Source organism: Panicum hallii, chromosome 7 (genome assembly GCF_002211085.1).
Source record: "Panicum hallii strain FIL2 chromosome 7, PHallii_v3.1, whole genome shotgun sequence".
Taxonomy (NCBI): domain Eukaryota; kingdom Viridiplantae; phylum Streptophyta; class Magnoliopsida; order Poales; family Poaceae; genus Panicum; species Panicum hallii.
The window spans coordinates 31849323-31864164 of record NC_038048.1 but is presented as its reverse complement, the minus strand read 5'-3'; the positions used below and the strand labels follow the sequence as shown (position 1 = coordinate 31864164).

The 14842-nt window shown below is 41.7% G+C and overlaps 1 protein-coding gene across 1 annotated transcript; it reads right to left on the bottom strand.

The window, feature by feature from the left end:
• Positions 1 to 263: 263 nt before the first annotated feature.
• On the bottom strand, positions 264 to 11586 carry LOC112899790 (methyltransferase-like protein 13). The gene is made up of 16 exons (XM_025968397.1): positions 11114 to 11586; positions 9250 to 9351; positions 9055 to 9121; positions 8490 to 8671; positions 8117 to 8377; positions 6484 to 6567; positions 6337 to 6384; positions 6181 to 6245; positions 4393 to 4441; positions 3378 to 3609; positions 2541 to 2662; positions 2256 to 2336; positions 2107 to 2181; positions 1068 to 1192; positions 812 to 962; positions 264 to 718 (listed from the first exon to the last, which is right to left on the bottom strand). Exons 1-16 carry the CDS (start codon positions 11504 to 11506, stop codon positions 536 to 538), a joined length of 2220 nt encoding a protein of 739 aa, XP_025824182.1. The 5' UTR covers positions 11507 to 11586; the 3' UTR covers positions 264 to 535.
• Between the last annotated feature and the right edge of the window lie 3256 nt (positions 11587 to 14842).

Below are 14842 nucleotides of genomic sequence, written 5' to 3'. Positions count from 1 at the left end.
ATTTTAAGAGGTTCCAAGTAATCATAGAAATCAAATTGCTCCATTAGTTTGCACAAATATAATCCATCCCGCCGGTGAACCAGCACATCACAACCGTTGGCGCTCGGTGGGTGTTCAGTACTTAGGTATCTTTGCGAACGTTCTTCTGACCTTAAGGAATAAGCTTAAGTGTGAAACATCTGAGGATTGCTTTTAGCACAAGTCTCTAATTGTACTCAGCGTGGTAACTCGAAGGCTAAGTACGACAGACAAGTATCCAGACAAGGCTTGGGAAATCAACCCAACTTTCATATCATAGATTTGCCCAAATTTGTAAACCAACAGAGACCATTCATCATGCACATTCTATCTTCCCCACTCACCTCCTGTGAATCTGTACAGATGCACTGTTCTACCCACAAAATTTGGCAAGGAAAAAATATGGGAAAACATGCATGCCTAGCTAATCCGATCCTAATTCTGGGGAGTAAAAGCTTGAGATGTCTCCTAAATCTGGTGGATGCAAATGGATGTTGTTCAGCATCAGGTGAGACTGTTACCGGAGTCTCTGCAACTTCTTTATATCCGATTCTACATCCACTGGAAATTTGAGTAAATCCTTCAATTTGGCAACTGCTGCGTCAAGGTTATTGATGTCCAAGTATCTCTCGCTTGGGGACGCAAATAGAACCTCATTTATGTCTTCTTCAAGTTGCAGTGAGTACAGGTGTTCAAAGACCTACAAAACAGAGTTGCAGTTAAGGAGTGGTGTTGCGTTTGGATATCTTAGATGTCCTATGCAGTGGAAACCATAAGGCATCACATATCTTACCACTTTAAGCCTTGAAACAACCATTTCCCTCACTGAAGAAGAACGTGAGACTAAATTGATGATAAAAAGACCGCCTTCTGAAAGTAACTCTTTTGCTTTCTGAAGGAAAGGATCTTCAACAAAGTTTTCTGGCGGGCAAGACAGCCCAGAGCTGTGGGAACAACCATTGGCTTCAAGTCAGAGTCTACTGAGAATAAATTGTTTGGTAAAGGAATGGCAATACAATGGTAGAGGGAGACATGAAAAAAGCCAATACCTCAGGTGGGATGAATCAACATCAATGACAAGAATTTTGATTGAATTTCTGGCACTGCCATTTGACGCAGAATGGTTTGCAGCAACGCTGTCTTCAACGAATTTGATCCCATCCCCCAAATGCACCTAACAAGTGGGAAATGGGAAGATGGGAATGAAGCTCAATGAGAGAGAAGCACCGCTCATATTACTAATTCTGGACATATCAGTAATAAAATAGGAAGATCTGGGCTCTGAACTAGGCTCATCATAACAGTACTATGACAGAAATGCAAGAAATAAGATCATCCGTGGATTAATGAAAAAAGATAGCATTTCCCTAATGGAATTGCAGTTAGGTGTTGTTCGGAAATTGACAAATTACATATTGGGATCAAAATACAAAGTTGATTCAGACATTGATATGGTCTTCATATCTACCTTCAACGACTACTTTGTAATGTATTTGCAAAACATAGGAAAATTATAAAGTTATGAAACTGCTTTTTGCGACAAAACTGGCCACACCACCTTCAAATGATCAGTAAGTTTTTATTACCAGGTAACCTTCAAATGATCAGTAAGTTTTAATTACCAGGTAACTTAATTTCACTGTTTTATGACCAGAGTAAAAATGTTATAACTTGCAATGGAAGTTGTTATGTTTGTTATGTTGGCATGAATGTTACGTACGAGTGCAGCATTAAGTACACAACATATATTCAATCAACTTTAGATTCCAAAGTAACAGGTAGGCAGATCCTCCAATGATTTGGAACAATTGCTACATCCATGATATACTGATCATTGTCTCAGAGCTAAATGTTTGCCTGACTTTTGGCAAGTTCCTTCCATACTATTCCATAACTCAAACTTCAACTCTGTCCTTATGGGACTTTGCTGGAACAGGGGCAAAGGATCTTTCAATTGGCATACAGTGTACATTAGAGTTAACCGGTGCCATACAAGGAAATTTTCAAATATCAACGGAAAATAGTTGAAGTCCAAGTTATTCAGAGGCGTGTAACGAACTCTCTTATTCTAGGAGTACAGCAACTGACCTTTAATTGTTCATCCACTGAAAAACCAAAATATTTCTTTGCTAGCTCAGCTACCAAGGGGTCCAACTCCACAACCTGTAAATTTTGAGAAGTGTGATCAGCACATTCAATAAGTGGTCAAAGATAAATGGCTTTTATATTTCTATTACCTCGATATCTACAAAAGGGAGACATCCACGGAGAAACATTGGGAAACAACCAGCACCAAGACCTATAACAGTTGTGCTGACCTACAAAATGCAAATCGAACCTAAGGTACAAAAACTGTTGCATACACCGTAATAAAAAATTAAGAAGCCAATTGTAGTACAACGAAGCGGACATTCAACGATAATGGCAATTCAACTACTCAAATAGAGGACCAACCCTAGTACTCTGTGTTCATGCTTCTAAAAGTTGAAATCATTCATGTACAATAAGAGCATAAAACTTACTTTTTCTCCAGATGCAGAAGAGGCACTCAGAGCAGATGCAACTAAAGAAAGCCCAGATATGATACTGCTGTGATAAGAGCTACCAAGAAAGCTATGGTCAATTCTCAGGCTGTTCTTGGATCCTGCATGACATGTAATTGGATGTTAAAACCACAGAAGAACAAATGCAAATTAGTGCCTAATCTTGAGTACCTTATTGAATCGGTGAATATAAGAAAATCAACAAGAGATGAAACAATAAGAATCAGGTAACTGTAGTTGTTCCAACATTCAACAACTCAGTAGAAGGGAGCTAGGGGATTCATCATTCTTCTTCCTACGATCAAGTGAATCTGATAGTGATTACAAATTTATACAATCAACTAGCATTGCTATCAGAAATGCAGCAAAATTATACAGATTTTGCAGCAATTCTAGATTATGGGCAAGCATTACAATTACTTTGATAAGATTTCTGAAACTCCTAGGGAGCAATAGATTATAAAGGCCAAAGTAAATCACAAATCCACCCCACCACTACCAATAGATGAATTTCCCTTCAAACAATTGTGGCTGCATGTATTAACTCAACAAATATTTACAAAGTAAATACATGATGTGCTCTCTCAACAAAATAAAATGAATTATTGGTTAGTAGAAAGTATCAGATTGTGGACCTATGATTTTAAGAAAGTACCAAACTCTGTAAACAAATATCAGATTGTGAACACACATGAGATCAGCAAAAGCCCTAGAGAGGGAAAATATCAGCTAGAATCTATGAAACCAATGAGTACAGCAACCACCATAAAACACCTTGCATATTTAAATTTACATGAGACAAAATTCATAACAGACCTTTTTTCTGGTTCCTTCTCTTTTTAGATGTTGCAGATGCATTTTTATTCTTTTTGTCTGTCTCATCACTGTGAGGATCTCTAATTAGCAACGCTTCAGATTGCACTAAGCCAGAACTTCTTCCAAAAACAAGGCGCCGGAACATTTTCTCAGGCATGGAACCTTGGTCTCCATCAGCATTTTCATAGACAACATCTTCCACAACCATTGGACCAGTTATTTCTGAGGTCGCCTTTCAAATGCAACATAAGAGGTCAGCTGAGAAGGTTATGCAATAATGCAAGTATGCAACTCAAAGTAATCAGACGCTAAAACTAAGAAGTGAACTGTGATAGTATCATTACAATTCATTTCTTAGTTGTCATGTCTGCATCGAGAAAACTAATAACAAGCATATGAGTTTCTAGCATGTATGCTAGAAACATATATTTGATTCTTCCTAGGAGCCAGGTTACAGAAGACAACATAGCTGACACCTCAAATAAAAACCAATTGTGTAAAGAACTGGCAGGATTGGAGTTTCATGGTTTACAGGTTCAAAGTTTTGGCACTTTTTACTCTATATTACTCTCTCCGATTCAAAATATAATGTGGGGTTTGACTCAGCAGACTCCAAAATTAGACTTTGACTTTTGGTTTCTCTTATACTGCAATGGTTGTAGCAACAAAATTCTAACCACAACAAAGTGCTTTCAAATGTTAACACAGTGATACCATTTAATAAGATTTATATTTATATAATGTGGTTAGAAATTGCAAGGTTGAAATTGCAAGGCTAATTGTATCATGTGGTTAGAAATTGCAAGATTTATATATATATGTCATGTGGTTAAAATTGCAAGGCTAATTGGTGGTTTAAGATTACAAGGTTTTACTCTTAAACTGCATGCACGCCTTATAGAATGAAAGGGGGAAGTACAATAAGAAGATTCAATTGGATGTCTCCTCCTAATCAACTCTACAATTAGCTAAACCAAACAATGGCGTTTAGAGAAAAATAGATATTTATAGTTACCTCTTCCAGAACATCTCTTTGTTTCACACCATCACCAGCCATCATGAACCTGGAGGATTGTTGACATACCATCAACAGAAGATCAAACATAGAAATTTCTGAGGTTACTTGTAATTTTTTTAAAAAACAACTGACAGAAAAAGGTTCCACAGTGCCCATTGGCATTCATTTCGTTCATGCAAATAATTGTACACAAGTCATTCACTTGAGAGTTTTCTTTACTAATATGAAATGTAATAAGTGGCTGGCTCTTCCATGGAATGAAGAAAATGAAGTGACTTTCAGGTCATATTTCAGTACCAAGGGTAACTGCAAATTTGTAGTCTGGAATAATCACATATCTCACTTCAATAAGTATCAATAGAACGACATGCTGGCATACACTTCTGCAACTATAAAGCCAGCGAGAAGTATAATATTTGTCAAATTTATTATTCATAAAATACCATAAGAATAATTTTTTTTTGCAATTTCTAACTGTAAAATTCACATTTATGTTTATGAACCATATGTGAGTTCCTAACTTCCATGCCTTTGAACCATAAATAAGAGGCAATCTTCTCGTGGTGAACCGGTTAGAGCGTTGAACTTCAAGAGTCGTTGAAACTCCAATCCCAACCCAGGTTTGAAGCACGGCATCTTCTTAGAACAAAGCCCGGGGGAATTGGGGAAGTCTCCCCCCGTGGTCGAGTTTTTTTTTCTTTTGAACCATAAATAATAATTTCTATGGTAATGCTACAATGGTTTAGTTGCCTTTTTAGTATTGTCTCTTCTAGCTTCTTTCTTTAAAGTTGACATAAAAAGAAGCTATTTGGTTTCTCTGCCACAAGTCAACTCCTCATCTAAGGCGACTGAGAAGGGGGCGGGAGATTCAGGTGCTCCCGCCGGTCAGGCCACCATTCCCTTTCACCTCTAGTGGCCTCGCTGACCTCGGATGTGAGGGGGGACACATGGTTGCACGGCAGTGTAGAAGAATAGGTCCCTCTAGAATTAGGATAAGGTTTCCTGGCGATGCTTGCAAAGTGGAGGCCGGCAAGCCTGGACTAAGGTCCTCAGGCCCTCACTCCAGCTCATCGTCGCCCGCACCGGTGCTGGCTACGGGTTTGTGGGGTTGGAGCTCATTGGATCTGGAGAACTAGTCGGAGCTACAGATCCCACTGGCTCCTGTGCAGGAGTTTCGGGCTGTCTGGTAGCGACGGCGGAGGAACACTTGCTTCCGGTGGGGAGTCTCCAGGGGCTGCAGAGGTCAGGTATGTCCATCTGGCTTTTTCTCCTGTCTTCCAGCAGCGAGGCCGGATCCAGGCCTAGGTGTGAACAGGGCGCGTCCCCAGCTGTTATTCTTCCCGTTCATGGTGGCGTGAGTGTTATAATAGTATATACATTTCGTGAATAAAAATAAAAGAAGCTTGACTAACCTACGAGAAACTAGGTGACACTGCAAACAAGAATCTGAAACCCAAATTCGAGTCATAAAGGCTCCCACCAACTATGCTTGACTGCATGGCTCAGTTCCTATCTTTCCAAATATGGTCAGAACCAGAAATACCAAATCAGCTTATTTGGCATCAGCGGACCTCTATTCAAACCATGTAACCATTAATCCTAACCAAACACTAAAGCCTTGATATAGTCCTTGTTAGTGATAAAATCGTTATTTGCCCAAAATACAAACTTTTAGAGTTTCGTTTAATAATTTTAATTCATTTCATTATTGTCTAAACATTGCAAATGCCTACTTTAGTAAGAGATGCTGATGAAAATCCAATTAGAAAGCATTGAGAAACATACGGTATAGGGGCCTCCTCTTCAGGATTTCCAGGCTCTAGATCCTTAATAAGTGGAGACAAATCTTTCTGGAAATAGCAAAAATAATAATATAAGGACAGGCAACATATTAAAATAGGAGTCTTCAGCAACCAAAAGCAATGTAAGAATAAATACCACCTTAATAATATCCATGTTGATATTTGCATGTCTGCTGTCCAAGAAAACCTAGTATAATACAAATATGAGAAGTTGAAATGAAATCCAGCCACATAATCATAAATAAAATGTAACAATAACGCTGGTTCGCACTCATAATAATTGTACCATAACTAGACGGGCAGCCTTTGCACTTTCAACAACATGCCACTGTCCTTCTTCTGAAGCAAATAGCCATTCCTGAGCTCGAGCCTGAAATCAAATTGTGTTCCTTAGCGACTTTCAAGCCCAAGGAACTATGAATTTTTTTTCCTAACTTCTAGCTACAGCTGCAAGTGTTACTATAACCCTTTTGTAGCCAACAGTTCATTTGCATTTAATCAAGCATATTTTGAAATTAGTTTGTTAAGCGAAACACAGTTTTAATCTAATTCAGCCTATCGGATATGCCACTATTGGTTGCGCTGCATTTTCCTCCCCAGCCAAGAGAGAATTTATCCTTAGGCAAGGTATCCTTTCTTCTACAAACTTCAAAGGACGGCGACTTTGTGAGGCAGCTTGTTTATCACTCTTTGTCCTTGATGCTTATTGTTTCACACTGTTCTTACCCCTCCAGGATCAAAACTTCTGTCAAAATTCACAAGCAAGCACTAGCTACACGTCCAAATTCATTTTTTTTCTAGAGCGCCTCTCTGTTTTCCTTTTCCTGAAAGCCCTCCAATAGCGAAACGAGCATCTCCAGACTTGGTCGACTTGACACGTTTGCATGACATTTACTCTCTGCTTACTTAATTACTTTCATTGAAGGTGCTTTAGCAAAACCATAAAAAAAAGAAATGACGATTGAAAACAGGATGGTATAGCTTGGACAGTTCCATGCTCTGTACATACTATACATAGTTTCAAATAACTGGATGTTTGCATTTTCTTGTCAAGTATCACCATTTAATAACATCAGGCAATAAGCATGTGTATGCAGAACTATAATATTAATTAAGGTCGCATTCACACTTAAAATTGGTGTAAAGAGCATAGGTCGAAGGCTTCCATAAAAAAATGTGGATGAAAAAAATGGAAATGAATCCCGCCCCACTCGAAAACAACCCCAAAATAATGAAAAAAGACATAGTTTACTTTTTTCCTGTGGTGTGTCCAGATTCTCAAACTCGTTTCATCATGATAATTCGAGTAATTTGATATGTTTGGAAAAGGTCTTTTTTACTACCTTCACCAATTCACATTGGCCACATAAACCCCCGAACAAAATTTAGGCTCGATTTACTCCCTTGAACTATCTCAGTTGGTCCAATCTACCCCTAATAAAATTTCTCTTCTTCTTTTTTCTCCACATATAAGTTGAGTTTTAAGATCAAATATTGTGAGGTAACTTGTCACATGATACTCGATGTTAGAAAAATACTTTAAAAATTTTCCACGATTACTTTTCATGCAGTTTTGTATCTTTAGGATCAAATTTCGTATTAAATGTTCCTAACCTATGAAAATAACCATGAAAAATCCCTAATGTATTTTTCTAAAATAAAGCATCATTTTCTCTATCTGTTCACAAAGTTTGAACTTAAAACTCAACCTGTACACTGAGAAACAAAAAAAATGCAAATGCCACTAGGGGGTAGATTGGACCAACCGAAATAGTTCGAGGGAGTAAATCGAGCCTAAATTTTGTTCAGGGGGTTAGGTGGACAATGTGGATTGGTGAAGGTAGTAAAACGGACATTTTTCAACAACTAACAGTAAATACTGAGAATGCAACAATGAAAATTGACAACATAAAACAGACCTTAGGCACAATAAAAACTCCACAGTGATATACAAATGTTTCTGTTTGCTTCTTGGCGTCCAATAAAACAGCCTTGTAGCAATAGAGCGAAGTTTCGGGTTCACCAAGAATGAACTGCCTCCTTCGTCCTGGGACAATCACTTTCAGATCTCCTATAGCTCCTAGCTGAAGATCTCGCAATGAGAGGAGCACATCAACACCAGAAGAATATGACTCCCGGATGATATTCTCGTTTCCAAGAGCTCGAATCACCGCATTTTCCTGCAGCACCAACAGACAGAAGATAAAACATACAAATGACGAAACGAACAAATATCCTGAGCTGAACTAAATCATTGATCATTCATACAGCTATCAGAAGAATTAACAGTACCTGTTTCATGTTACAGTATTCAGCAGATTGATCCAACGATGATTTTATTGTTTGAACTACACCCATTTTCCCTTTTACCATGACCACCATGAATGTCTGGAAGGCAGATTTTTTAGAGGATTCACTAGCTATAGCTTGAATACTCATATCCCATCCAAATCTGAACTCAGACAAAAGAAGCCCTGCAAGAAGGGAAAGGGAAAACAGCGTTAGTCCCACCATTCAATTAATATTGTTCTTTAAGAATCCATGAAATCGAACTTCTAAAACTTCCTGACCACCAATATTTTTGAAAGAAACTCAATTGGCTGCATGTCAACATCATGATCTTACAACTTTCGAAATTATACTAACATGTAGTTAGAAATATAGACGGTCAGAGTTTCTCTCTATAATTAGGGGAAAAACTCAGTACAACCACATAAAGAAAAACAAAGTGAAAGAAGCATGGTTGAAAGTTACGAACAACCTGATTCAAACCTCAAAAATCCGGAAGGTGCATAACAAGTCAATAAAAATTAAATATGAAAAGGCAAAGAGAAGGTGAGAATTGACAGAAAATAACCTAAAACATGAGATTCTGCAAGGGTAAGGCACACAAACTTCCCTCCTGATTTCAAAACTCTCTTGGCCTGCAAAAGATGCCTGCTCAGTTATGCATATCATCAAGAAAATAGCATTTCCCTCAGAACCAAGGGGTATATCCATTACAACAACTAAACAAGAGCATTTAAAATTCAACATAAATCCACCGATATACCTCATTAAGATATTTTGTCCCAAGTTTTGTCCCAGCCCCTGGCTCCATAAGAGCATCCAATCCTCCCTTATCAAGAATGACATCAAATGACCCATCTGCAAACTGGTAATTTGATATGTCAGATAGTTTTGATAGGAAATATGTATTAAGAGTTGCTAAATTTACCAAGAATGAAAAACTTCCAGGAATGAAGCCAGATGACCCATGTGCAAAGAGGCATTTAGATGTCAATTACTTTTGACAAAACATGTGTATTAATAAATGACGGAGATACAGCATAAAAAACTGCCAAGTATGGCATTGATGACTTGCAAAGAAGAAATTTAATGTCACGTAATTTTTGCTAGAAATATATTGCTTGATGAGAGTTAAAGTGCATCGAACTAAGTTTAGGAGCACCAAGCAATTATCAATGGAAAGGGTCAAAGACAAACTACAAATATGTAGGACATGAAAATTTAGAAAACTAGGCAGTGCAGAAAGTTTAAACAAACATTTCAACAGGTATCACAAAATAATGCCCAGCAGGTATAGTACGGAGCCATTCAGAATCTCAATCAATGAAAATGCATCTTCCTTTGGATTGATTTCATTTATCATGCTGCAGAAACCACGAATATACAACCATAGTATGTTTCTTGTAAGCTGCTGTTGTGGACGCTTTCTTGGGGATCAAGTACAGGTGCATGAAGAAGGAGAAGCCGGCAGGTCCATCATCTAGTGGCTAGAGTTTGTTAGTTTGTTTTAGTATTGTTAGCAGATTGGTTTGAGTTATTGTTAGCAGATTGGTTTGAGTTTGTTAGGGAATTTGTTAGTGCCGCTGCTACAAAAGGAGCATGGCTGAACTCTTTGGGATACTAGGCAATAAACAAGATCTAAACTACTCAGAGCCTCCTAGGGAGGGTGAGTTCATTGGGTCTCTATCTTGCCAATATATCTACCACAACATCTGGCATCAGTATACTTCCGATCCTGCCTTCCTGCCGCCACCGCCACATTCTCTCAGGCTTCCGTCGCCATCTCAACGATGGGAGACACCATCTCCGCTGCCGACTTCAAGTCCAACATGGACAACCTCTTCGCTGAAATCTCCTCTGTCCGGGACGAGATCACAACGATCAAGGGGGGCCAGGGCCGCCTGACCGTCACCGTCCATCGCCTCCAGTCTGACAAGCACAAGACGGAGTCCTCAGGTGGCGACAAGAACAACCAATATATCTACCACAACAGCTGCCTTGGGTCGCAACCATTTAATACATGCTAGAACTCAATTCATAAATCCCAAGTTGACCGAACATAATTGAACTATGTGCAATGCCTGCTCAAATTGCCAATAACATTGAGCTCAACAGTCAAGAGTTGCCATGCCAGGTAATTCACAATGAACTCAGATAAACACTACATTGACACTACAACCAGAGATTGATAGCATCCAGATAACACCATCATGTCCAATCAGGAGAATTTGCCACACTACATTGACACTACAACCAGCGATTGATAGCATCTAGATAACACCATCATGTCCAATCAGGAGAATTTGCCACACTAAATTGGCGCTACAACCAGCGATTGATAGCATCTAGATAACACCATCATGTCCAATCAGGAGAATATGCAAAGCAGAAAGCTTAATAGTAGCTCAAAAATCATCAGCAGGCTCAAAATTCACGACTCTTAACTATATAGTGCTATGGATGTAACCATTTTGAAGTTTCAACTACCAAACTTACAACTACGGAACCATCAATGTCCCCAATTATCCCCGCAACAGGCAACAGCCTCGCCAGTAAACCCAAAACCCGAGCTTTATACTAGCCACACCAACCCATACACCTTACTCGATGTAGCACACGGGCCGTACCTGCATGTCCGTCATGTCCATGACGCGCCAGCGCATCTCGGGCCGCGCGCGCGCGTGGCGGCGGAGCATGTCGGCGACGACGACGCGGGAGAAGTCGACGTTGGTGATGCGGCGGAACCCCGCGTCGTAGAGCCGCTCCGAGAGCGCCGAGCTCCCGCACGCGGGCACCAGGATCTCCGGGGCCGCTGCCCCCGCCCCCGCATCCGCCTCCCCCGCGGCGCCGCGGTCCCCGAGGAGGGCGAGGAGCGGGGACCGGAGGTTCGGCCACTCCGCGTACCACTCGAAGTTGTCGCCCGTGCCGCGGAGCGCGAAGAACTTGTCCCAGTTCTCCCGCGACGTGAAGTCGCCGAGCGTGCCGAGAATCTCCGCCGGCGGCGGCGGCGTGGTCGCCATGGGTGCGGAAACCCTAGCTTAGGGGTTTAGGAATGGTCGGAGCCTCGGAGGTGAAAGAGGATTGACGGATTGGCGACTGGTGTCACTAGAGAGATGAAACGGGTGAGTGTGGAGAGAGAGGGTATCGCTGCTTCTGTGGCCGTCCGATCTGTTATGAACGCTGTAGATCATAGCAAGATTCACAGGACAAAAAGTTCCCCTTGGAAAACGTGAACTTTTTTTCTATGTCATTAAAGAGTACGGACTCTAATTTATTGTACCATAAAAGGAGTAAAACTATTTTCTATAACAATTTATATGGATACATATTGTTGCACATTGTGGAGCATACCACTTCACCCTGCTTGACGGTGGCCGGCGGGGGGACAACAGGCAGCACAACTTGCCGAGTGTTGCTCAATATGGCTAGGAGCGTCTCCAGTAATTTCTCAATAAATATCTTCTAATAAAATAGTATTGGAATGTTCCAATACCACTTTCATAGGTTATTGAGAGAGATATTTTTACAGTTATCCAATAATTTTATCCTAATACATCTAACATATTAGGAGAGCAGAAATTCTCCTTTTATTTGATAGTCTTGAGGTGGAGGAACTTCGTGACGTGGAGTTCACTAAGAAGATTGGACTAGTGTTTCAGGAGATTTCTAAGGTGCGTGTGATTATGGCGCAGCTGAGATTTAAGTGGTGATTTATTAGAAGGAAAAGATCTAGAATTGTCGGTTGATGCTACATGTCCATCAGATAATAATAAAAAAGAAAAAGACAATTCTCGAAATTCTTCATGTACCAATGAAAAACTTGTTGTGCCTCACATGCTATTGTTTTATTTTGTTGTGTCCTTCTATGCCACTACCGTCTAATTTTGCTGAAACGGCAGCTAACCGGACATCAAAATACCCATTTTGCCCTTATCTTCCCACCTTGCTCCTCTCTTTTTTTTTCTCCGTGAGTTGCATGCATCTCGTCTCCTCTGCCCTTGCTTGTCTTCCAGCAAGAGAAGAGCCCGCACGGAAGGCCATGGCCTCTCCACCTACTGCCCGCTCTTCCAGTCTTCCTCCTCGAACTCACCCTCATCGGCTCACCCTCGCCCTCGCGATTCTGCTCAGCCTCGGCGCCTCGTTCGCCTCCAGTCCTCCTCAACCCTAAGCGCCTCATGCTCGAGCCTCGCCGCAACGGACTCCTTCCGCGATAAACTGCAGCAGGGGCCGCAACGGCGCAACCCAGCGGACACCCGTGAGCATCGTCGCCGGCCCTGCACCACGTCCTTGCGCTCGACATTGCGCCGGCCAGGCGCCACCTCCCCGCATCATCACGTTGATGCAAGCTAGTTGCGGCCGCAGGTGGGACCCGAGCTGCTGCGCTAGCTGCCACCATGCGACGGGCTCCACTAGAATGGATTAGAAAGATTTGGACGGCGTTGAGTGGATTGAGAAAGCGGCAGCATCCCCCTAAATTGGATTAGAAAGGTTTTGGGTGGAGGGATTTGGTGGTTCAATTTAAAAGTGGGCCAGGCCCCACGATCAGTGCATGCGGAGGCTGTGAGAGATCAGCTGTGGAGGGTAAAATGGTCTTTTCTAGCACCATATAACAGTGGTTCCACAGCATAATTGACGGTAGTGGCACCTGAGGGTAAAAAAAATTGAAGTAGTGGCTCCGGCGGGATCGCAACTTTTCTAGCGGCAGATGAGGGGCTTGGAATTTTCATAGTGGCTTGTAGGAAATTGCCTCAAAAAGAAATGAGTTTGTAGCATGGTATACGGAGTAGCAAGTGTGTGGTGAGACCCTCATGCGTTGTTTTTCTCAAGGCAACCAGAATGAGGCGTGGAGATAGAAGGTGGGTGTAGCAATCTATCCCACCGCCTTTTGTTTCCGTTGCACTTGAGAGGCAACCTTGGAGGGGTTCGGATTCTTCATAAAGCTTCGGTCGCGTGGGGAGCGTAGTGTTGTAGTGGGCTAGGGGTCTGCACGGCGTGACTTTTTTTGGCACAATTATCTACTTCTCTCAAATTCTGATGATGCAAAGCTCCACTTAAAGTCCTTGACGACTACATTTACATGACCTTTCGATGAGGGTGACTATTAGCCCCCAGGCAGCGGTCCTTTTAGCGACCGGCAGAATGGTTTGAGAGGTGCTCCATCTTTAGCAATTGATATCCAGAAGGACGTGCTTACTACCTGTCTAGTTTTGATCGATGGATTATTCTTTTTTTTAATATAATTAGTAGCTCTTCTACATAGTTCGTTTTGAAGAAATAGCGAGCATCCACCATACTAGGACCCTTGGTGGCAAATGTCTTGGGTCTTAGCTGGAGGCTTCCTATACTTCTTCCACAATATGGTTAAACCATATAACTTCCAGTCCATTAGGTCCAACTAATTTAATTATTGCAGTCCACCAAACTTCCACTGCAGACTTATTTTAACATTTTCTTACACTTGATTCAACAATCTACGAACTCTATGTCAATATTTCAGATGGACTAATTCAACATTTCATACAAATCAGGTATGTATATGCATATTGCTCCCCACCTTGCTCAGATTGCCCCTAATCTGATGTTTCAATATTTTTCTTTGTACAAATGGTGCAACAATTACCGAATTTTGACTCAACATTTCGGATAGACTACTTTAACATTTCACGGAGATCAGGTATTTACACATGGTTTGCTTGGGGTATGAGCTATGTATGTATGGTTGGCTTGCTCCTTGACCCTCATCTGGTAACATGGATCTTAACTTCTTGGAGAAGATGGATAGGAAATATGGACATCCAATTATGGAAGATGGTCCTTAGACCGAAAAGGATATGAGCCTTACAGAAGGCTGTGATGGGCTATTGCTTTTTTTAGATAAACGAAAATCCCAGCCTTTAACATTCATAAGTGAATGTCTACACCCAATCGTTACAGAGTTCTTAGACTCTAAACCTCGAAACTAAGAAATTAATACAACAAGAGAGAAAGAGACTGTCGGTACATACAGACAGGGGTACCTCCTACTAGGGTGTCTAGGCCCTCGGCGTCTCGCAATTCGTAAATCTCCCCTCTTGCCTTCGGAGGGACGTGCCGTACGGCCCGGGTCTGACAGCTGGGACTGTGGTCTCCGGACCCTCCCCATGCTATTCCAGGACCGGGGCCTTCACGTCCCCAGGAAGCCTGAGGAGCTCTCGAGGAACCCCCGCGGACCCGGTCCCCCCAGGGGGTCCGGGGCCGCCACGTGTAATGACCGGTTCATCACAGGTTAGCCCGCTCCAACTGGCCTCGGGGGCCGGACCCCCCTCCCCCGGGGGGGGGTCCTGTGCCACCACGTGCCGTCCTGCGAAGGGAGCTGG

Bases quoted from the DNA above. Each gene is read 5' to 3' on its own strand.
- LOC112899790 (XM_025968397.1), bottom strand. From the start codon at position 11,506: ATGGCGACCACGCCGCCGCCGCCGGCGGAGATTCTCGGCACGCTCGGC. The intron at 6,568-8,116 runs GTCTGTTTTATG...ATTTGATTTCAG, and splicing joins GAGTTTTTATTGTGCCTAAG to GCTCGAGCTCAGGAATGGCT. The intron at 6,385-6,483 runs GTACAATTATTA...GTATTATACTAG, and splicing joins AGGCTGCCCGTCTAGTTATG to GTTTTCTTGGACAGCAGACA.